The sequence below is a fragment of the Pungitius pungitius genome, chromosome 8 (genome assembly GCF_949316345.1).
Source record: "Pungitius pungitius chromosome 8, fPunPun2.1, whole genome shotgun sequence".
NCBI classification, from domain to species: domain Eukaryota; kingdom Metazoa; phylum Chordata; class Actinopteri; order Perciformes; family Gasterosteidae; genus Pungitius; species Pungitius pungitius.
In genome coordinates this window covers 15,495,551-15,517,619 of record NC_084907.1, presented here as the reverse complement: position 1 = coordinate 15,517,619, position 22,069 = coordinate 15,495,551, and the positions used below count along the sequence as shown (strand labels likewise).

At 38.8% G+C, this 22,069-nt stretch overlaps 1 protein-coding gene across 1 annotated transcript; it reads left to right on the top strand.

The window, feature by feature from the left end:
- Positions 1–541: 541 nt before the first annotated feature.
- npepl1 (aminopeptidase like 1) lies at positions 542–21,437 on the top strand. The gene is made up of 12 exons (XM_037447879.2): positions 542–714; positions 1,652–1,837; positions 2,032–2,202; positions 2,348–2,437; positions 17,583–17,664; positions 17,924–18,066; positions 18,216–18,293; positions 18,373–18,473; positions 18,593–18,716; positions 18,930–19,106; positions 19,562–19,672; positions 20,268–21,437. Exons 1-12 carry the CDS (start codon positions 565–567, stop codon positions 20,424–20,426), a joined length of 1,572 nt encoding a protein of 523 aa, XP_037303776.2. The 5' UTR covers positions 542–564; the 3' UTR covers positions 20,427–21,437.
- The last annotated feature ends 632 nt before the right edge of the window (positions 21,438–22,069 follow it).

Below are 22,069 nucleotides of genomic sequence, written 5' to 3'. Positions count from 1 at the left end.
TAGCTGTTCAAGCTATTTAGTTAATCCCTTTTAAAATGCCTGAAACAATTGCACCGGTTAGCTTCACAGTTGAGTTTGTCTGATCAGTGTTAGGGATTCTATGTCTACAATAAATCAAACATGAGCAGAGTATTTCGTACTTGATTCTTGGTACTCCTGTCACTCTGCGCCATGTTAAATGTAAGTTACATCATGAGTTTATTAAGCCAATTTATGATTGCAATGGCTGCAATAATAATGTCAGTTATATCCACATGAATTGTAACTTCGGGAAGACGGCTTGAGTGAGATTTTTGTTTTTATTTTATTGGGGTAACTTGTCTCAATATTTGCACGAAAGAAGAAAAGATGCGTTTGTTCGTCGATAGAGGTCAATAAAGTGCTTATGTTGCATTGTTATGCTTAACTGTGATGTGAAAAACACACTAAAACAAAAAAAACACATTTAAAAGGCAAATCATTACAGTTCCACCCAAAGCAAGCTGTCATTAATCAGTAAAAATTTGACTCCGCAAAAAAAAGGCAGAAGCCTCCGCGGGAGTTCCTGTCTGGTCAGAGTCAAAGATGGCGAACGTGTCGCTGGAGTACGCGGCGTCCGCCGGAGACTCGGAGCCGCAGAGTCGCTCTGTGCTCATCATCGGGCAGCAGACCAACCTGCAGAGAGTCGGATGGAGCCAAATCAAAGGAAAACTGCAGCCGGTGGTTACCAAAGAGGTAAAAAACAGTATTTTTAAGTTTAATATTGCTAAATAACATGGTCGTTTTGTGACAGCTAACCTTAGCGCTATGCTAACCCGAGTGAGTGGTGGCTAACGCCGTTAGCTTGACGTATGTAACGTTAACGAAAACGACACTTTAGCCAACGTCCCGTTAGTTAATTCTGTCCCTATAGCAGGTCATTGACTTCTCGGGGCACATTGTGAGGTCAACACTAATTATATTCGGTGACCTTTGAGGTTTGAATGTTGCACTTCTTGTCCAAGTATATTTTGGCTGCGTTTTATTTTGGGCCATTAGAGTAATTTCAAGTCTTCATTTACCATCGACTACCTCGAGCCTAATAACGTTAATTTGATGACGCCTAAATACTATTTTTCTCCCAGTATGTAATGTGGTGTTCGTGCAAAGTCCTCTGTGATGGTTGTGCAGACTGCAGTCGGTCCATCCATAATAAGAGACTTGAGTCGGAGGTCAATGAGGAGCTTCCTGTCATTCCATAGCGTCTCCATATCTTCTGACAATGATTAACCAACATTTTTCTTCATGTAGTTATTTAATTTTTCCACCATGGTCAAAGGTTTGCCTTACTTTATTGCTTTGGGACAGCTCCCTATAACTTCACACACAATAACAACCGTATTATACGGAATGATTGACTTTATGGATGGCAGCTATGCGTTGGGATTTCTTTCTTTAACAAGTTGACTTATTAAATAAGATCTGAACAAGTCTATGGGGATTTATTTTTATTAAAGATAAATGTCTAATATTTTAGACTTGTAGGTGCTTAGTCTTTAAAAAATGGCGTACCTATTTTACAAGCAAATCAATAAGCAAAATAGTTGCATTTGCATTTCCTGTAAAATAAAACGAGTATTCTTGTCTACTGCACAGTGCTCTACTATCCAATCGTTGTTTCATATTGTCTCAGATCTGGCAGGCAGCTCTCAGCGCTTTGAATCCAAACCCCACGGACAGCTGCCCCCTGTACCTCAACCAGGCCGTGGTGGCTGCTCTTCCTCCACGGGTCAGCAGGCACAACAGCCAGTCTTCTGCCCACTTTGTGTCGCGTCTGGTCCGTTCCTGCCTTCCTGGAGGGAACAACCGCTGCATTGTGGTCAGTGTCTTCAGTTTGGTTGTTGTTGCTGTCAAATTTTGTCAATCCTCTTTCAGGAGCATTTTTGGCATCAACAGATGGGGATACTTCTATGGATCCTTCTTGGAGCACCATAGCACTTAAATCTGGGTCATCAAGTGGAAGGACATCTAGTGTGACTAAGGGGCTGAAATGAGTGTTTCTCTCATCACCAGATGGTCTGTGAGCGTTCAGAAGTGTTTCCGTCCTCATGTGCCATCGCCAGGGCTTTTCCCATCTTCTCTCGCCGCTCCACGTCTTCACGCAGGGCGGAGAAGAAACGCGTCACCGTGGAGGTTGTGGTTGTCGGACAGGAGAGCGGTTCTCTTAGTGTTGCAGAACTTGAGGTCTGCGTTTTATCATTTTTAGTTCTTTATCTTCCCAAACATTTTCAGGGCTTTGAAGACGCTACTTAAAAATGGCATGTTTTTAAACATCTGTGGTTTGTGTTGGCCGCTTTCTGCCGTATCTCAAGGCGTTTCTTCTTTTCAGTGCCTTTCCAACGCTGCTCACGGAGTGCGGATGGCAGCTCGGATTGTGGACACGCCTTGCAATGAGATGAATACAGATCACTTCCTCGACGTAAGTGAAAGTATTGCTCTTTTTGTAAACGTTTTTCAATCTACTATAGTTGCATGGCTCTAGTTAGGGTCCTCGCTACAACTAGTCGTAGAGGAACCTATTGTATTTCAAGAAATTATTATTAGTTGGAATGCTTCAAGCATTCCAAGTATTGTTCTTCTAATCTTTATTCCGCCTTATTCATCTTCTTCATATTATTAGTTGGAATGCTTCAAGCATTCCAAGTATTGTTCTTCTTTTCTTTATTCCGCCTTTTTTTTATTTTTTTTATTTTTATTATTCTATTTCTTCCGCCGCACCTTTCAACTCCTTCACACTTTCAGCTATTAAGACCATTCAAATATTAAAATGTTCAGCTCATTCAGGGGAGGGGTGCTATGACTTTTCAGCTTTTTAGCTCTTATAATTGAATTAATATAAATTAATATCTTCAACCTTTTTAACATGGTTTCCTAATGGATTAAATTTTCAAATCCTTTCAAAACTTCTTCAACTTTCAACTTTTTCAGCTTTTCCAATCTTTCAGCTAGAGACACCATTTAAACTTTAAAATGTTGACACAAGTCTTAACAATTTTATTAAAAAAACAGCTTGTTGATATCTATTATAGTTTTTTCATAACCACTAATTATGTTTCAGTAGTTTTGGGGTTTCTTTCGAATTTAGAGTGGAGTTTTCCGGATGGTCCCGCGATTTAGAGTGAGCGCCTTGTCAGGATTCAGTAAAAAAAAAAGAGGCACTTTTATCTTTACGGCCACAATATTCACTTTTCAGCCTTCATTTAAAAAGAAAACATTAGCCGTGCTTGTGCTGGTTGGACTCGTATAAGTTTGAAATCTCAGAGTCATTTACTTTTTGCGTGAGGAGCCCGATTGTGAGACAAAGTCTGCCCCAAGCCCCATAAGCTTCCATACAAATCTGCCGACATTTAAAAAAAAAAAACACAGCCGGTACACTTTTTGTAAACGGCTGTTTGAGCAGTTTTAAAACACACAGAGACATAAAAACTACACTCATGCGTTTGATAGGGTCTTGGGTCTCTCAAAATGTCATTATTTTTTGGCTACCCCATATAGTTTTGCTCCAGGAAGCATTTGTTTGAGGTGTGGATTTTGTCTAAATCTCTTCACTCTCTTCGCCGTGAGCTAATTAGCGACCAGCTGTTGATCGATGCCCATAAAGACGCAGCTCAGGGACGTGCAGGTTTAACCGTGGTTAGATAACTGTACGTATGGACGTGCAGGTTTAACCGTGGTTAGATAACGGTACGTATGGACGTGCGTGTCGTGAGTTGGGACGGAGACCCGGGATGAGCAGACCGTAAGTAATGTGGAGGCTGGACCGTAAGATATTTGAGACATGTGAGAGCCATAAGTACTAGAGTGCTAGCTAGCTATACTGCTAACAAGGCTACTCCCCGCTGGAGACATAAACCGTGGGTGTGACGTTGTTCATTCGGTGTTGTCATTAAGCTGCAGGCACGTGAGTTTATTTTCTTACGCGAGTGATACTATTAATAACCTTTTCGCGGACCGCAAGAAGGTCCGTAGGTTAATAAGCACGTCAAAAGTTACGGGGAGTGGCGTGACGTTGTTCCTTCGGGGATTGAGCTGCAGATACGTGAGTTTGTTTTCTTACGCGAATGACAGGAGATCGTTTGGTCTTTATTTTACGCAACAGAGCGTCAACTTAATATACTATTAATAACCTTCATCGGACCGCAAGAAGGTCCGTCAGTTAATAAGCACGTCAAAAGTTACGGTGGACCAGCCGGGGTTAGGGGGGAGGAGGGGGTTCGCTGGTGGGCGAAACTGCGCACTGAGGAGTCAACAATTGTAATCGAGAAGGGGGCTGTAGTATTTGTGTGTGTCCACTAACATTTAATTGTCCTAGTGAAACACGTAGTACTTGTATTAGTCATTGGCGCTGTATGCGTCCATGTTTATTTCACAAAACCGCGCATCTTTATGACATCATCAAGACATGACGGTTAACTTATCCGGAAGTATCCAGGGGCGTTTCTGATGGGACCGCCACGAAGCTTTCAGTAATTTCTACACTATTTGCAAACTTTTGAGGCACTCACCAACCATGCAAAATGTTTTTATATTTTATTTTGACTTGTTGCCAGGATCTTCTCCTGTCTTGTTTATTCTGTGCACATGGGCAGGTGCCACTGTGTATGGTAGGTTGTGTCATCAGTGTATTAATGAGTGAGAGATGTCATCTAGTATTAAAGCTCTTTGAGTTGTCAGAAGACTAGCAAAGCGGTGTACAAGTTCATTAAGTTTGAATGAAAAAGATTCAGCAATGTTTAGAAGTAATTTAAGCTTTTATTAGTTCTGTATTTTGTCAAATTCATAGAAGCTTCCCCCATTTCTGTTTTTTCCAATTCTTTCAAGTTCGTTTCAGCTTTTCTCATTTCTGTATTTTTAGCAATTTTTAAATGTATTTCAGCCTTTTTTATTTCAGCAATGTTTAGAATAATTTCAGCTTTTATTATTTCTGTGATATCAAATTCATAGAAGCTTCTCCCATTTCTGTTTTTTTGATATTCTTTCAAGTTCATTTCAGCTTTTCTCATTCATGTATTTCAGCTTTTTCTATTCTTTCAGCAATGTTTAAAATAATTTCAGCTTGTTGCATTTTAAGCAACTTTTTGAAATTAATTCCAGCTTTTATTATTTCTGTGATTTCAAATTCATAGAAGCTTCTCCCATTTCAGTTTTTTTGCAATTGTTTCAAGTTCATTTCAGCTTTACTCATTTCTGTATTTTCAGCCATTTTAAAATGTATTTCAGCTTTTTCTATTCTTTCAGCAATATTTAGAATAATTTCAGCTTGTTTCATTTCTGTACTTTAAGCAACTTTTTGAAATTAACTTCAGCTTTTTGCATTCCAACGCATTTTCAGCAGGAAATGCATTTTCTAGTTTTTATTATTCTATTTCTTCCGCCGCACCTTTCAACTCCTTCACACTTTCAGCTATTAAGACCATTTAAATATTAAAATGTTCAGCTCCTTCAGGAGAGGTGTGCTATGACTTTTCAGCTTTTTAGCTCTTATAATTGAATTAATATAAATTAAAAACATCAAACTTTTTAACATGGTTTCCAATGGATTAAATTTTCAAATCCTCTCAAAACTTGTTCAACTTTCAACTTTTTCAGCTTTTCCAATCTTTCAGCTAGAGACACCATTTAAACTTTAAAATGTTGACACAAGTCTTAACAATTTCATTAAAAAAACAGCTTGTTGATATCTATTATAGTTTTTTCATAATCACTAATTATGTTTGACTAGTTTTGGGGTCCTTTTCGAATTTACAGTGTGTGCTAGAGTGCAGACAAAGTCGGAAGACAAGAGAGGGTCCATGTTTTGTAAACTGCTGGTAGAGCAGTTTTAAAACACATAGAGACATAAAAACTACACTCAAACGTTCGGTAGAGTCTTGTGTCTCTCAAAATGTCATTTTTTGGCTACTCCAAATAGTTTTGCTCCAGGAAGCATTTGTTTGAGGTGTGGGTTCTCAGTAACTGTCTGTGAGCTAAGTGCAGCTGCTCCGTTGCCGCGACAACGAGCTGGGGCTCTTTCTGTGACTCACAGCTGATCCTAATTAGCTGATTAGTGCAGCCTGACATGACCTCCTTCTCTCCACCTTCTCTCATCATTTCAAACCGCCATGGAGGGAGTTCTTACTGTAATGTTTGATGAGGCCTTCTAATATATTCTGTCTCTCAACCGCCCCACCCCCTCACCCAATACCATCATTAGTTGGAATGCTTCAAGCATTCCAAGTATTGTTCTTCTAATCTTTATTCCGACTTATTAGTTGGAATGCTTCAAGCATTCCAAGTATTGTTCTTCTAATCTTTATTCCGACTTATTCATCTTCTTCATATTATTCTATTTCTTCCGCCGCACCTTTCAACTCCTTCACACTTTCAGCTATTAAGACCATTCAAATATTAAAATGTTCAGCTCATTCAGGGGAGGGGTGCTATGACTTTTCAGCTTTTTAGCTCTTATAATTGAATTAATATAAATTAATATCTTCAACCTTTTTAACATGGTTTCCTAATGGATTAAATTTTCAAATCCTTTCAAAACTTCTTCAACTTTCAACTTTTTCAGCTTTTCCAATCTTTCAGCTAGAGACACCATTTAAACTTTAAAATGTTGACACAAGTCTTAACAATTTTATAAAAAAAACAGCTTGTTGATATCTATTATAGTTTTTTCATAAACACTAATTATGTTTCATTAGTTTTGGGGTTTCTTTCGAATTTAGAGTGGAGTTTTCCGGATTGTCCCGCGATTTAGAGTGAGCGCCGTGTGAGGATTCAGTAAAAAAAAAAGAGGCACTTTTATCTTTACGGCCACAATATTCACTTTTCAGCCTTCATTTAAAAAGAAAACATTAGCCGTGCTTGTGCTGGTTGGACTCGTATAAGTTTGGAATGTCAGAGTTATTTACTTTTTGCGTGAGGAGCCTGATTGTGAGACAAAGTCTGCCCCGAGCCCCATACGCTTCCATACAAATCTGCCGACATTTAAAAAAAAAAAAACACAGCCGGTACACTTTTTGTAAACGGCTGTTTGAGCAGTTTTAAAACACATAGAGACATACAAACTACACTCAAACGTTCGGTAGAGTCTTGTGTCTCTCAAAATGTCATTATTTTTTGGCTACTCCAAATAGTTTTGCTCCAGGAAGCATTTGTTTGAGGTGTGGATTTTGTCTAAATCTCTTCACTCTCTTCGCCGTGAGCTAATTAGCGATCAGCTGTTGATCTATGGCCATAAAGACGTAGCTCAGGGACGTGCAGGTTTAACCGTGGTTAGATAACGGTACGTGTGGACGTGCGTGTCGTGAGTTGGGACGGAGACCCGGGATGAGCAGACCGTAAGTAATGTGGAGGCTGGACGGTAAGATATTTGAGACATGTGAGAGCCATAAGTACTAGAGTGCTAGCTAGCTAAACTGCTAACGAGGCTACTCCCCGCTGGAGACTTAAACCGTGGTTGTGACGTTGTTCCTTCGGTGTTGTCATTAAGCTGCAGGCACGTGAGTTTATTTTTTTACGCGAGTGATACTATTAATAACCTTTTCGCGGACCGCAAGAAGGTCCGTAGGTTAATAAGCACGTCAAAAGTTACGGGGAGTGGCGTGACGTTGTTCCTTCGGTGATTGAACTGCAGATACGTGAGTTTGTTTTCTTACGCGAATGACAGGAGATCGTTTGGTCTTTATTTTACGCAACAAAGCGTCAACTTAATATACTATTAATAACCTTCATCGGACCGCAAGAAGGTCCGTCAGTTAATAAGCACGTCAAAAGTTACGGTGGACCAGCCGGGGTTAGGGGGGAGGAGGGGGTCCGCTGGTGGGCGAAACTGCGCACTGAGGAGTGAACAATTGTAATCGAGATGGGGGCTGTAGTATTTGTGTGTGTGTCCACTAACATTTAATTGTCCAAGTGAAACACGTAGTACTTGTATTAGTCATTGGCGCTGTATGCGTCCATGTTTATTTCACAAAACCGCGCATCTTTATGACATCATCAAGACATGACGGTTAACTTATCCGGAAGTATCCAGGAGCGTTTTTGATGGCACCGCCACGAAGCTTTCAGTAATTTCTACACTATTTGCAAACTTTTGAGGCACTCACCAACCATGCAAAATGTTTTTATATTTTATTTTGACTTGTTGCCAGGATCTTCTCCTGTCTGGTTTATTCTGTGCACATGGGCAGGTGCCACTGTGTATGGTAGGTTGTGTCATCAGTGTATTAATGGGTGAGAGATGTCATCTAGTATTAAAGCGCTTTGAGTTGTCAGAAGACTAGCAAAGCGGTGTACAAGTTCATTAAGTTTGAATGAAAAAGATTCAGCAATGTTTAGAAGTAATTTAAGCTTTTATTAGTTCTGTATTTTGTCAAATTCATAGAAGCTTCCCCCATTTCTGTTTTTTCCAATTCTTTCAAGTTCGTTTCAGCTTTTCTCATTTCTGTATTTTCAGCAATTTTTAAATGTATTTCAGCCTTTTTTATTTCAGCAATGTTTAGAATAATTTCAGCTTGTTGCATTTTAAGCAACTTTTTGAAATTAATTTCAGCTTTTATTATTTCTGTGATTTCAAATTCATAGAAGCTTCTCCCATTTCTGTTTTTTTGATATTCTTTCAAGTTCATTTCAGCTTTTCTCATTTATGTATTTCAGCTTTTTCTATTCTTTCAGCAATGTTTAGAATAATTTCAGCTTGTTGCATTTTAAACAACTTTTTGAAATTTATTTCAGCTTTTATTTCTGTGATTTCAAATTCATAGAAGCTTCTCCCATTTCAGTTTTTTTGCAATTGTTTCAAGTTCATTTCAGCTTTACTCATTTCTGTATTTTCAGCCATTTTAAAATGTATTTCAGCTTTTTCTATTCTTTCAGCAATATTTAGAATAATTTCAGCTTGTTTCATTTCTGTACTTTAAGCAACTTTTTGAAATTAATTTCAGCTTTTTGCATTCCAACGCATTTTCAGCAGGAAATGCATTTTCTAGTTCATCTTCTTCATATTATTCTATTTCTTCCGCCGCACCTTTCAACTCCTTCACACTTTCAGCTATTAAGACCATTCAAATATTAAAATGTTCAGCTCATTCAGGGGAGGGGTGCTATGACTTTTCAGCTTTTTAGCTCTTATAATTGAATTAATATAAATTAATATCTTCAACCTTTTTAACATGGTTTCCTAATGGATTAAATTTTCAAATCCTTTCAAAACTTCTTCAACTTTCAACTTTTTCAGCTTTTCCAATCTTTCAGCTAGAGACACCATTTAAACTTTAAAATGTTGACACAAGTCTTAACAATTTTATAAAAAAAACAGCTTGTTGATATCTATTATAGTTTTTTCATAAACACTAATTATGTTTCATTAGTTTTGGGGTTTCTTTCGAATTTAGAGTGGAGTTTTCCGGATTGTCCCGCGATTTAGAGTGAGCGCCGTGTGAGGATTCAGTAAAAAAAAAAGAGGCACTTTTATCTTTACGGCCACAATATTCACTTTTCAGCCTTCATTTAAAAAGAAAACATTAGCCGTGCTTGTGCTGGTTGGACTCGTATAAGTTTGGAATGTCAGAGTTATTTACTTTTTGCGTGAGGAGCCTGGTTGTGAGACAAAGTCTGCCCCGAGCCCCATACGCTTCCATACAAATCTGCCGACATTTAAAAAAAAAAAACACAGCCGGTACACTTTTTGTAAACGGCTGTTTGAGCAGTTTTAAAACACATAGAGACATAAAAACTACACTCAAACGTTCGGTAGAGTCTTGTGTCTCTCAAAATGTCATTATTTTTTGGCTACTCCAAATAGTTTTGCTCCAGGAAGCATTTGTTTGAGGTGTGGATTTTGTCTAAATCTCTTCACTCTCTTCACTGCGAGCTAATTAGCGATCAGCTGTTGATCGATGCCCATAAAGACGTAGCTCAGGGACGTGCAGGTTTAACCGTGGTTAGATAACGGTACGTGTGGACGTGCGTGTCGTGAGTTGGGACGGAGACCCGGGATGAGCAGACCGTAAGTAATGTGGAGGCTGGACCGTAAGATATTTGAGACATGTGAGAGCCATAAGTACTAGATTGCTAGCTAGCTAAACTGCTAACGAGGCTACTCCCCGCTGGAGACTTAAACCGTGGTTGTGACGTTGTTCCTTCGGTGTTGTCATTAAGCTGCAGGCACGTGAGTTTATTTTTTTACGCGAGTGATACTATTAATAACCTTTTCGCGGACCGCAAGAAGGTCCGTAGGTTAATAAGCACGTCAAAAGTTACGGGGAGTGGCGTGACGTTGTTCCTTCGGTGATTGAGCTGCAGACACGTGAGTTTGTTTTCTTACGCGAATGACAGGAGATCGTTTGGTCTTTATTTTACGCAACAAAGCGTCAACCTAATATACTATTAATAACCTTCATCGGACCGCAAGAAGGTCCGTCAGTTAATAAGCAAGTCAAAAGTTACGGTGGGCCAGCCGGGGTTAGGGGGGGAGGAGGGGGTCCGCTGGTGGGCGAAACTGCGCACTGAGGAGTGAACAATTGTAATCGAGATGGGGGCTGTAGTATTTGTGTGTGTCCACTAACATTTAATTGTCCAAGTGAAACACTTAGTACTTATTTTAGTCATTGGCGCTGTATGCGTCCATCTTTATTTCACAAAACCGCGCATCTCTATGACATCATCAAGACATGACTGTTAACTTATCCGGAAGTATCCAGGGGCGTTTTTGATGGGACCGCCACAAAGCTCTTGGTAATTTCTACACTATTTGCAAAAAGATTTTTATATTTTATTTTGACTTGTTGCCAGGATCTTCTCCTGTCTTGTTTATTCTGTGCAAATGGGCAGGTGCCACTGTGTATGGTAGGTTGTGACATCAATGTATTAATGGGTGAGAGATGTCATCTAGTATTAAAGCGCTTTGAGTAGTCAGAAGACTAGCAAAGCGTTGTACACGTCCATTTACCAAGTTCATTTAGTTTGAATGAAAAAGATTCAGCAATGTTTATAAGTAATTTAAGCTTTTTTCGTTCTGTATTTTGCCATTTCTGTTTTTTCCAATTCTTTCAAGTTCATTTCAGCTTTTCAAATGTACTTCAGCTTTTTCTATTCTTTCAGCAATGTTTTGAATAATTTCAGCTTGTTGCAGTTTAAGCAACTTTTTAAAATTAATTTCAGCTTTTATGTCTGTGATTTCAAATTCATAGAAGCTTCTCCCATTTCAGTTTTTTTGCAATTGTTTCAAGTTCATTTCAGCTTTTCTCATTTCTGTATTTTCAGCCATTTTTAAATGTATTTCACCTTTTTCTATTCTTTCAGCAATGTTTTGAATAATTTCAGCTTTTTGCATTTTAAGCAACTTTTTGAAATTAATTTCAGCTTTTATTATTTCTGTGATTTCAAATTCATAGAAGCTTCTCCCATTTCAGTTTTTTTGCAATTGTTTCAAGTTCATTTCAGCTTTTCTCATTTCTGTATTTTCAGCCATTTTTAAGTGTATTTCAGCTTTTTCTATTCTTTCAGCAATGTTTAGAATAATTCCAGCTGGTTTCATTTCTGTACTTTAAGCAACTTTTAGAAATTATTTTCAGCTTGCATTCCAACGCATTTTCAGCAGGAAATGCATTTTCTAGTTTCAAAATAAAAGCTGCAATGATTATGTTATTTAAACATAAAGCTTAGGATTCAGCTGTTTCGTTGAATACTTATTGCGCTTTCAAATAGTACTACAACCACTACTAAAATGTCTAGTACTTCTAGTAGTACTTCTAGTATTTCAACTGGTATTATTACTAAAATACTTTTACTACTAGTATTTCAACCCAATGGAGGGAATTCTTACTGTAATGTTTGATGAGGCCTTCTAATATATTCTGTCTCTCAACCTCCCCACCCCCCCACCCACTCACCCAATACCATCATTTCAAAATAAAAGCTGCAATGATTATGTTATTTAAACATGAGGCTTAGGATTCAGCTGTTTTGTTAAATACTTATTGGGCTTTCAAATAGTACTACAACCACTACTAATATTTCTAGTACTTCTAGTAGTACTTCTAGTATTTCAACTGGTATTATTACTAAATTACTTTTACTACTACTAATATTACTAGTACTACTAGTATTTCAACCCAATGGAGGGAATTCTTACTGTAATGTTTGATGAGGCCTATTAAATAATATATACTGTCTCTCAACCCCCCCACCCTCCCACCCACTCACCCAATACCATCATTTCAAAATAAATGCTGCAATGATTATCTGTAATTTAGCCATGAAGCTTAGGATAAAGCTGTTTTGTTAAATACGTATTGCTCTTTCAAATAGTACTACAACCACTACTAATATTTCTAGTACTTCTAGTATTTCAACTGGTATTATTACTAAAATGACTTTTACTACTACTTGTACTACTAGTATTTCAACCCCAATGGAGGGAATTCTTACTGTAATGTTTGAGGCCCATCAATTAATAACTTTAGTTTTCTTAGCTTAGGGCGACTGTGGGTCAGTGGGGAGCCCGGCCGTCCTCCAATCAGAGGGTTGGCGGTCTGATCCCAGGCCCGGCTAACTTGCATGTCAATGTGTCCTTGGGCAAGACACTTATTCCCAGCAGTGTTCCTCTAGCTGTGACTACAGTGTGTGTGAATGTTAGTTACTGGTTGGGCAGGTGCCACTGTGTATGGTAGGTCCTGTCATTGGTGTGTGAATGGGTGAATGATGTTATGTAGTGTTAAGGTGCTTTGAGTGGTCAGAAAACTAGAAGAGCGCTGTACAAATCCATTTTACCAAGTCCATTTGCTTTGAATAACAAACATTCTGTCTCCCAAACCACCCCCACCCAATTCCATTATTTCAAAATAAAAGCCTCAATGATTATCTGTACCTCAACAATAGGTACACCACAATTGCTTTCAAAAACTAGTGAAACTAGAACTTACTTCTTCTACTGCTGCTAGTACCACTAGTACCACAATTACAACTATAGTACTAAACCTTATATTACTACAAAAAAATGTATTTTTTAATTCTCAGCTTTTCCTATTTCGATTATTTCTGTGATTTCAAATTCATAGAAGCTTCTCCCATTTCAGTTTTTTTGCAATTGTTTCAAGTTCATTTCAGCTTTTCTCATTTCTGTATTTTCAGCCATTTTTAAATGTATTTCAGCTTTTTCTATTCTTTCAGCAATGTTTAGAAGTAATTTAAGCTTTTATTAGTTCTGTATTTTGTCAAATTCATAGAAGCTTCCCCCATTTCTGTTTTTTCCAATTCTTTCAAGTTCATTTCAGCTTTTCTCATTTCTGTATTTTCAGCAATTTTTAAATGTATTTCACCTTTTTCTATTTCAGCAATGTTTAGAATAATTTCAGCATGTTGCATTTTAAGCAACTTTTTGAAATTAATTTCAGCTTTTACTATTTCTGTGATTTCAAATTTATAGAAGCTTCTCCCATTTGTTTTTTTGCAATTCTTTCAAGTTCATTTCAGCTTTTCTCATTTATGTATTTTCAGCCATTTAAAAATCTATTTCAGCTTTTTCTATTCTTTCCGCAATGTTTAGAATAATTTCAGCTTGTTTCATTTCTGTACTTTAAGCAACTTTTTAAAATTAATTTCAGCTTTCTGCATTCCAACGCATTTTCAGCAGGAAATGCATTTTCTAGTTCTTCTATTTCTTCCGCCGCACCTTTCAACTCCTTCACACTTTCAGCTATTAAGACCATTCAAATATTAAAATGTTCAGCTCATTCAGGGGAGGGGTGCTATGACTTTTCAGCTTTTTAGCTCTTATAATTGAATTAATATAAATTAATATCTTCAACCTTTTTAACATGGTTTCCTAATGGATTAAATTTTCAAATCCTTTCAAAACTTCTTCAACTTTCAACTTTTTCAGCTTTTCCAATCTTTCAGCTAGAGACACCATTTAAACTTTAAAATGTTGACACAAGTCTTAACAATTTTATTAAAAAAACAGCTCGTTGATATCTATTATAGTTTTTTCATAATCACTAATTATGTTTCATTAGTTTTGGGGTTTCTTTCGAATTTAGAGTGGAGTTTTCCGGATTGTCCCGCGATTTAGAGTGAGCGCCGTGTCAGGATTCAGTAAAAAAAAAAGAGGCACTTTTCTCTTTACGGCCACAATATTCACTTTTCAGCCTTCATTTAAAAAGAAAACATTAGCCGTGCTTGTGCTGGTTGGACTCGTATAAGTTTGGAATCTCAGAGTTATTTACTTTTTGCGTGAGGAGCCTGATTGTGAGACAAAGTCTGCCCCGAGCCCCATACGCTTCCATACAAATCTGCCGACATTTAAAAAAAAAAAACACAGCCGGTACACTTTTTGTAAACGGCTGTTTGAGCAGTTTTAAAACACATAGAGACATAAAAACTACACTCAAACGTTCGGTAGAGTCTTGTGTCTCTCAAAATGTCATTATTTTTTGGCTACTCCAAATAGTTTTGCTCCAGGAAGCATTTGTTTGAGGTGTGGATTTTGTCTAAATCTCTTCACTCTCTTCACTGCGAGCTAATTAGCGATCAGCTGTTGATCGATGGCCATAAAGACGCAGCTCAGGGACGTGCAGGTTTAACCGTGGTTAGATAACTGTACGTATGGACGTGCAGGTTTAACCGTGGTTAGATAACTGTACGTATGGACGTGCAGGTTTAACCGTGGTTAGATAACGGTACGTGTGGACGTGCGTGTCGTGAGTTGGGACGGAGACCCGGGATGAGCAGACCGTAAGTAATGTGGAGGCTGGACCGTAAGATATTTGAGACATGTGAGAGCCATAAGTACTAGATTGCTAGCTAGCTAAACTGCTAACGAGGCTACTCCCCGCTGGAGACTTAAACCGTGGTTGTGACGTTGTTCCTTCGGTGTTGTCATTAAGCTGCAGGCACGTGAGTTTATTTTTTTACGCGAGTGATACTATTAATAACCTTTTCGCGGACCGCAAGAAGGTCCGTAGGTTAATAAGCACGTCAAAAGTTACGGGGAGTGGCGTGACGTTGTTCCTTCGGTGATTGAGCTGCAGACACGTGAGTTTGTTTTCTTACGCGAATGACAGGAGATCGTTTGGTCTTTATTTTACGCAACAAAGCGTCAACCTAATATACTATTAATAACCTTCATCGGACCGCAAGAAGGTCCGTCAGTTAATAAGCAAGTCAAAAGTTACGGTGGGCCAGCCGGGGTTAGGGGGGGAGGAGGGGGTCCGCTGGTGGGCGAAACTGCGCACTGAGGAGTGAACAATTGTAATCGAGATGGGGGCTGTAGTATTTGTGTGTGTCCACTAACATTTAATTGTCCAAGTGAAACACTTAGTACTTATTTTAGTCATTGGCGCTGTATGCGTCCATCTTTATTTGACAAAACCGCGCATCTCTATGACATCATCAAGACATGACTGTTAACTTATCCGGAAGTATCCAGGGGCGTTTTTGATGGGACCGCCACAAAGCTCTTGGTAATTTCTACACTATTTGCAAAAAGATTTTTATATTTTATTTTGACTTGTTGCCAGGATCTTCTCCTGTCTTGTTTATTCTGTGCAAATGGGCAGGTGCCACTGTGTATGGTAGGTTGTGACATCAATGTATTAATGGGTGAGAGATGTCATCTAGTATTAAAGCGCTTTGAGTAGTCAGAAGACTAGCAAAGCGTTGTACACGTCCATTTACCAAGTTCATTTAGTTTGAATGAAAAAGATTCAGCAATGTTTAGAAGTAATTTAAGCTTTTATTAGTTCTGTATTTTGTCAAATTCATAGAAGCTTCCCCCATTTCTGTTTTTTCCAATTCTTTCAAGTTCATTTCAGCTTTTCAAATGTACTTCAGCTTTTTCTATTCTTTCAGCAATGTTTTGAATAATTTCAGCTTGTTGCATTTTAAGCAACTTTTTGAAATTAATTTCAGCTTTTATTATTTCTGTGATTTCAAATTCATAGAAGCTTCTCCCATTTCAGTTTTTTTGCAATTGTTTCAAGTTCATTTCAGCTTTTCTCATTTCTGTATTTTCAGCCATTTTTAAGTGTATTTCAGCTTTTTCTATTCTTTCAGCAATGTTTAGAATAATTTCAGCTGGTTTCATTTCTGTACTTTAAGCAACTTTTAGAAATTATTTTCAGCTTGCATTCCAACGCATTTTCAGCAGGAAATGCATTTTCTAGTTATTATTAATCTCACAAACTAAGTGCCTTTTTGGGACCTAGATTTTCCGCCATTTTGAATTTTGTGAAAAACACATTTTGGCAATTTCTCCTAAATGCTGAGTCTGATTGTCACGAAACCTTTGGTGGATCATTATTGGTTGAATATGCCCTTGATATAACAGAATGGTGCTGATAACTCATTGTTTTGATGAGATATGGGCTAATTAACTTCGCAAGGGGTGTGGCTTAATCTGGCAAGATTTATATCTTCCAAATGACTAGGCCTGCCCTCACCAAAACTATATTTCTATTCTATTATACAATAGCATGTGTAGACATTGAAGTACTGAACACACCCTATTTCTTTCATAATATTTGAAGAATAGGGGGCGCTGCAATTAATGGTTGAGAATCTGCCTTTGGCCTATTTTCATGATTTCTTACAGATGTAAAAGACCGAACTCCCATGGACTAAACCCAATCCTTTTCAAAATCGCTTCTCACCCTTTAAACATCCATATGATCATATCTATCCTGTCTTATGGGTTTAAGAAGATATTACGGTTAATGAACTTTGCAAGGGGTGTGTGATAACTTCCAAATGGCTTGGCCTGCCCTCACCAAAATTGTAGGGATTAAAGCAGATTCTTTTCTAATCCACACAGCGTGTTAGACCTTAGGCTCTAAAAATTGCATTTTGCCGGTAGAAATAATAAACTGCGTAGGGAGCAATTTACAAAAAATACTTTTTTAAAGATTTCAAAGGTAGTTGGGTCATTTATGGTATGGTACATCAGAATGTCCTGGTTATCCATAAGTGACACCTTTTTGGGATGTGTACTATCCACCTGAAGTGGAATGGTCATGAAAGTATTGAATGTTTCCTTTTTTTTGTTTTTAAACCTAATCTGAAAACGACCAAATGTAGTCTTGTGATTGAGATATTGAAGGAAATTGGCTCATATATGGTATTTTAAAAGGTTTTTATTTTGGGATGGTACATAAGTATGTTTTGGTTATCACCAAGTCACACCCTGGGGATGTGTACTCTCTGCTTGAAGTGGAATTACTGTGTAACTATTTGTAGTTACCTTTTATTATAACCTGAAATTGACCAAAAGTAGTCTTGTGAAATATTTTGAAGGAACCCATACAGCTCATTTTTGGTATTTTGAGAGGCTTTAATTTTTAATGGTACATCAGATGCGCCTGGTTATATGTTGACAGAAAAGGCCTAAGCCCATGTTATTGTCAAAGATTAAGTTTGCAAAGCGGCATTCCTGTTGTTGCTCCACATGGTTAACGACCACTGACATGCGAAGGCGTCTTCGGGTGCATTTGTAACCGTCCGGCCAGCGCCCCGACGTGCAAGGAGTAGCAAGGACCCGTCCAACGCTGCTCGCAGCTTTAATTATTTTGTTGTTGTTTTAGGAGATCAAAGCTGTGGGAGCTGAACTTGGAATAACTCCAGTGATCATTCGTGGGGAGGAACTGAAACAAAAAGGATTTGGAGGTACTCTTCTGTAGTTGTGTTTATATTGACAACTCTGCTTTTTAATAACAGATTCAGTGTGAGTGTGCAGCTAATTTAGCCTTATTGCTTAAGATGTGTATTCTCTGCTGAGGCAGCAGATACTTTGACCAGATAATGTCAGTTTTACGGCCAGCGACTTAAAAACCCAATATTATTAAAATATTCTTTTCTGATGTGAAATGACAAATCCATGAATGGAAACATTCATAATGATTATTCTTGCTCTGTACTCTGTCAGGTATTTATGGAGTTGGCAAGGCGGCAGAGCATCCTCCAGCATTAGCAGTGCTGAGCCACAAACCAGATGGTGCTACCCAAACCATTGCGTGGGTGGGCAAGGGCATCGTGTATGACACCGGAGGACTCAGCATCAAGGGGAAGGTACGTTTCCTCTGCATCTTGATAAATATGTTTGCATCATGTGTCAATCACTGCAGTATTAATCTTGTGGGGGTTTTTTTTAGCAGGAATAACATTACATTTTGACTGGAGATATGTGAGAGTCAAATAAATGTTGTCTTTTAATCTAGACCACAATGCCAGGGATGAAGAGAGACTGTGGTGGAGCCGCTGCCATTTTGGGAGCTTTCAGTGCTACTATTAAACAGGTGAGCTCAGCCGCGGCCACTACTGATTCTGTGCAGTAGAGAGTTGTTTTAATCGGACTCTCGCCGCTGTTTGCTCCAGGGCTTTAAGGATAACCTCCATGCAGTGTTTTGCCTAGCAGAGAATTCAGTTGGACCCACAGCCACACGACCCGATGATATCCACACCCTCTACTCTGGAAAGTGAGACTCTCTTTGATTATAATAGAAATGTATGCAACTGATTTTAATTTGACAAAATCCATCTAAAAAGAAACAAATGTGGGAATTAAAGACATAATCATTTGTTTTTTATTCTCAAGGACCGTGGAGATCAATAACACCGATGCCGAGGGCAGGCTGGTTCTGGCTGATGGAGTGGTGTACGCCAGCAGAGACCTGTCAGCTGACATTATTCTGGACATGGCCACACTCACAGGGGCTCAGGTGGGTAAAAAGGCCACTTAAAGACTGTAAACCGTCAACGACAAATAGGAACTAGATTCCTTTTCCTCATTCGAAATAGACTCCAAACATTGGTCAGATTGTATTATTATTCTCTCCACTATGCTCTTGAAGGGACCAGAACCAACTACAAATCTAGCCTTCAAAGGGGCATCGTCTATGTATCTAAAGCTTCTTTTGGCTTCTGGTGTCCAGGGCATCTCCACAGGGAAGTACCACGCAGCAGTGATGACAAACAACGAGCAGTGGGAGGTTGCATGTGTGCGCGCCGGTCGCAGCAGCGGAGATCTCGCGCATCCTCTGGTCTACTGCCCCGAGCTGCACTTCAGCGAGTTCACCTCCGCCATGGCCGACATGAAGAACTCTGTGGCAGTAAGCGATGCGTGCTTTTGGGGAGATGCTTTAGTGATAACAAATGCCACAGCCTTTGCACCTTATCGGCCTTGTTCAGCACTGCCTCTAAACAACAACTTTTTGGGGGGCCTTGTGTTTACTTATTCAGCACTACTTTACTTTCACTGCCCTTTTAATCCTTTGCATATTGTGCTCTGTTCTTGAAACGTTAGTACTTTTGCTTCTTTGTTGTACCAATTTGGAAAAATTTGCCTGACTGCTAAAGTTTCAATTTTGACTTTCAGTGACACGGCAAAACATGTCCCCTAAATTTTTATTTTGGTGACAACAGCATTAAATATCAACCAGCACTGGAAAAACTGCAACAACGGGTTGTTTAGATTGTTTATATAGATATAAAGAATTTAAAGTACAATATTTAAGAACTGAAATCACTTATTTTGGGGAGTTGCTGATGTTTTTTAATGTGGCAGGACCGGGAGAACGCCCAGAGCTCCTGTGCCGGCCTCTTTATTGGTTCCCACTTGGGCTTTGATTGGCCGGGTGTATGGGTCCATGTTGACATCGCCTCTCCTGTCCATGCGGTGAGTAACTAAGGGTCAATCAGTTAACACTGACATATACTTGGGTCAATCGTTAAAAGGATGGTTCCACAGTCTTTCAGATCTGTTAACTTTCTGTAATCATTCCTCCTATTCATACGGGACATTAAAAGATTGTTTTTTAATGCAAGTGGTACAGGATAAAATCCATAGTTTATGCTCTGTGCTGAAGGTATGAAAGTATATCTGTACAGAAACTGGCTGAGCCAGTAATCACTAGAAACTTCAACTTCCTCGTCACTAACTTTGAAGGAACAAAAAAACGCGTGACTGCTTTCTAACTCATTACTTTTTTAACTGTGGTCACCTGCTGGTGTGTCAGGATTGTGTTGACTTTTCAATAAAAGGTTATAAAAAAATATTTGTCTCGTGGTTTAGCTCATGGAAAAAAGTGTGTGTGTGTGTGTTGCCAGTTCATTGTCTTGTCTTAGAATGGATTCAACAACCTTCCTGAAGTAACATTTTGGGGAATTGGGTTTTGTCTCATGTTTCAGTCACATTCATTCTGAATGAAAGACTTTCAGATAAGTTTACAAAAACGCTGCCAGAATCTCACGCTTGTTTTTGTTTTTTGCAGGGAGAGCGGGCCACGGGATTTGGCGTTGCGTTGCTAATGGCCCTGTTTGGTCAGGCATCGGAGGACTCCATGCTGAACCAAGTGTCTCCTCTGAGCGCAGCCACCAATACGCCGGGGGACCAGATGGAGCGTGACTGCAAGAGACGAAGACTGGTGTAGAGCAGAGAGCGGCCCTCACTGCTCCGCTGCCAGACTGGTGGAGAAAAGTGCTCATCCAGTTAGTACAAGCATTTTAAACTGTGATCCAACTACCTGTGTTTGATAAATCTCACTGAATAAATCAGTCACTCATGAGACAACGTGTGTTGAATACCGTATACAAGCAAATGTTGGCCCTCCTTTTGTACTTGTGACTTGCTGCACCGATGAACTTCAAGCCTTCTCCATTTTCACGCTGCCTATATAGATTTTGTGATCTTGGGACCAAACTAACATGTAAGTGCTTACTGCATCACTGTTGCAGAGTAATTGACGAGCAATACCACATGTGCTTTGTCATCACAAAATACACCAAACCTTGTGACAGTCATAAGTTGAGGGCTTCACCCTTTTAGACCAAAAAATAGACACTTGGTCTCTGCTTTAAATTAAACTGATTCAGAAATCTTTATTGTAGGTCTCAGGATTGTGATTTTTACTCTCTGGGTTTACAGCGGAGTACAAATACTTTGTTACCCAGAATTTCTACTTGAGTAAGGTATCTATAGTTTACAGAAATATTTGTTTTTCAGACGCCGTTTGACTTACATTCTCACGCAAATATCTAATTTCTCCTTGCATTAAAAAAAATAGCCTCGTTACTCTAATTCTACTAATTTTGGCTTGTCATCGTTCAAAAACACAAATCTATCCAGATAAATTGCGCTATCCGGATAGAGTGAGTTTGATTGTGGTTGGATGAGAAGTATAAACATGTTCCATTCAGACACCCTATTGGTTTTCTCCTCGATGCCTTTGCAGATGACGCAAATCAGAGTGACGCGGAGTGCGAAAAGCGGTCGGAGACTTTGTCAGAACCGCACAAGCCGATCTCAGTTGGGTATTTAGCGACATGAACCCGCCTCCTTCTCCTCATGCAAGTTCTATATAACGTTAAATGAGTATCTTCTTTACCATAAATGTTCTTTTCTAGCGTCCCCCGACAAATATCAGTTAGCCGTCACTGGAAAAGGGGTTCTCTTTCTCTTTGTTTAAGTCATATAGCGGGGCGATGTGTCCCTTTGTTGTTTTAGCGTCGCCTCTGAATGTCACTGAACGGCAGGTCACATGATCTGAAGACACCGTGCGATAATATTGAAACGGACTGACATGTTCTGTGAGTGAGGTTACACATTAAGAGTTTGTCCTCATATTTTTACTTTTTACTGTTATACCTTTAACCCTTTATAGTACTCATTATGATGTAATTTGGGAACAAATGTTTGCAGTCTTTTTATCATAGAATAGACCAAATAAACAATCTAAAAAAATTTGGGGGTACTTTTTGGGGTGTGTTACCTTGAGGCAACACTGTACCATAATGGCAAATAATGAAAAAAGAGTTTCAAATTTTAACAAAATGTATATAAAAACTAGGGCCGGGACTTTAGCGCGTTAATTACGATTAATTAATTACAATGTGAATTTAGATTAATTAATTACACAAAAAATAACACATTAAACATTTGTTACGCATTTTTAAACTTATTTTTTGCACCGCGGAACGTTTCTCACTGGATGAGTTTCGGAGGACCGATTATACTGGAGCACCAATTAGCGTTCATGACTTCAGACAACAACAAACCACAGTGAACATGAACGAA